At 61.8% G+C, this 1,356-nt stretch overlaps 1 protein-coding gene across 3 annotated transcripts in view; it reads left to right on the top strand.

Moving 5' to 3' along the window:
* Positions 1–1,356, top strand: part of EPS8L2 (EPS8 signaling adaptor L2) — a 23,100-nt gene that overhangs the window by 10,684 nt on the left and 11,060 nt on the right. For all 3 annotated transcript variants that reach the window (XR_011172413.1, XM_069107919.1, XM_069107917.1), the window contains 5 exons: positions 53–132; positions 305–450; positions 713–789; positions 941–1,067; positions 1,221–1,309. Coding sequence is in view for 2 of the 3 variants with exons in the window: in XM_069107919.1 (XP_068964020.1) it covers positions 53–132; positions 305–450; positions 713–789; positions 941–1,067; positions 1,221–1,309 (519 nt within the window). In the remaining variant the exon portion in view is untranslated. The remainder of the gene's footprint in view (positions 1–52; positions 133–304; positions 451–712; positions 790–940; positions 1,068–1,220; positions 1,310–1,356) is intronic.

The raw sequence follows: 1,356 nt of genomic DNA, 5'->3' as shown, positions 1-1,356 counted from the left end.
TGCCTCCTCCCCCTCCCCCTGACCTTGGCTCCCTGCTGTTCCTTCACCCCAGGCAGAACTAGTGCATGAAGACATTGAGAGCGCCCTGGTGGACAGCAAGCTGGGGAAGAAGATTCGACCACAGACGCTCAAGTGAGGAGTCTGGGGGCAGCAGAGGCATAGTCTGGCCATGCCCAGCTCAGGGAGCCTACAGAAGGGGATGGGGCGTGGGGAGGGTGCAGGGCTTCTCGCCTGCCACAGCCACAGAGGAGCAGGATCTCTGGCCCCTCTCTCGCCATTTCTAATGTGCGCGGCTGTCCCCCAGGGGTCACCAGGAGAAGATCCAGCAGCGCCAGTCCATCCTTCCGCCCCCGCAGAGCCCTGCCCCCATCCCCTTCTACCAAGATGCTGGGGGTCCCCCTTACAGCTCCAAGAATCGTGTGGCCCCTCCGGTGCCCCACAGCGTGCCAGGTAGAGTGGAGATGGGTGTTGGGCATCCTCCAGAGGCATCTGACCCAGAAGCACAATGCCCCCTCCCTAAACCAACCCACCTCCATGTCCCATCCCCCAGCTCAGCGCCAGGCACAGACACACCTGCGGCCTGCCACTGCCAATGGCATTCCTGGGCCCCTCCCCCCAGGGGCCCATCTCAGCTTCCCCCACAACGTTTGATCAGAGTTGGCACCAAGTAGGGCATCGGGACAGGTCCAAGGGGCTCTTCTCCCTCCCCCAGATTATGGACGAAGAGACTCTGGACCTCAGGATGAGGAACCCAGGGCTGTCTTGGCCCAGAAGATCGAGAAGGAGACAGTGAGTGTCAGACCCTGTAACTCAAGCCCCAAACTTCCCCCAGGACGGTACTGATGGACAAGTGATGGCCCAGCAGGGAAGGGGGTAGGGAGGGGCACCCTGGGGAGCTGTGCCAGGCTGAGAGGCCGCTCTGACCTCATGTGGTTTCCAGCAAATCCTCAACTGTGCACTGGATGACATTGAATTGTTTGTGGCCCGCCTGCAGAAGGCAGCAGAAGCCTTTCGGCAGCTCAACCAGAGGAAAAAGGGCAAGAAGAATAGAAAGAAGGGGCCGGCAGGTGTGTTGGGGGGGTACCTGGGGGAGGGGGAGGGGGCACCTGGAGGGTGAGAGAGGGACCTACCTGGGGGTGAGGGAGGGGCAGACCTGGCCCCTGGGGCCAGAGGTACAGTCCCACCCCTCCTCACACCTCTCCTCTCCAACCTCTCCCCAGAGGGGGTCCTGACTCTCAGGGCCAGGCCCCCCTCCGAGGCAGACTTTATCGACTGCTTCCAGAAAATGAAGCTGGCCCTCAACCTCCTGGTAAGCATTGTTCAGCTCCCCTCAGTAGGACCCCAGGCTCCTGTTCC

The sequence above is a fragment of the Petaurus breviceps genome, unplaced genomic scaffold (assembly GCF_028583685.1).
Source record: "Petaurus breviceps papuanus isolate PSGF00001 unplaced genomic scaffold, PetGlider_PUasm1.0 90317, whole genome shotgun sequence".
Classification (NCBI taxonomy): Eukaryota; Metazoa; Chordata; class Mammalia; order Diprotodontia; family Petauridae; genus Petaurus; species Petaurus breviceps.
The sequence above is the reverse complement of the archived record's forward strand: the minus strand, read 5'-3'. Positions and strand labels throughout refer to the sequence as shown.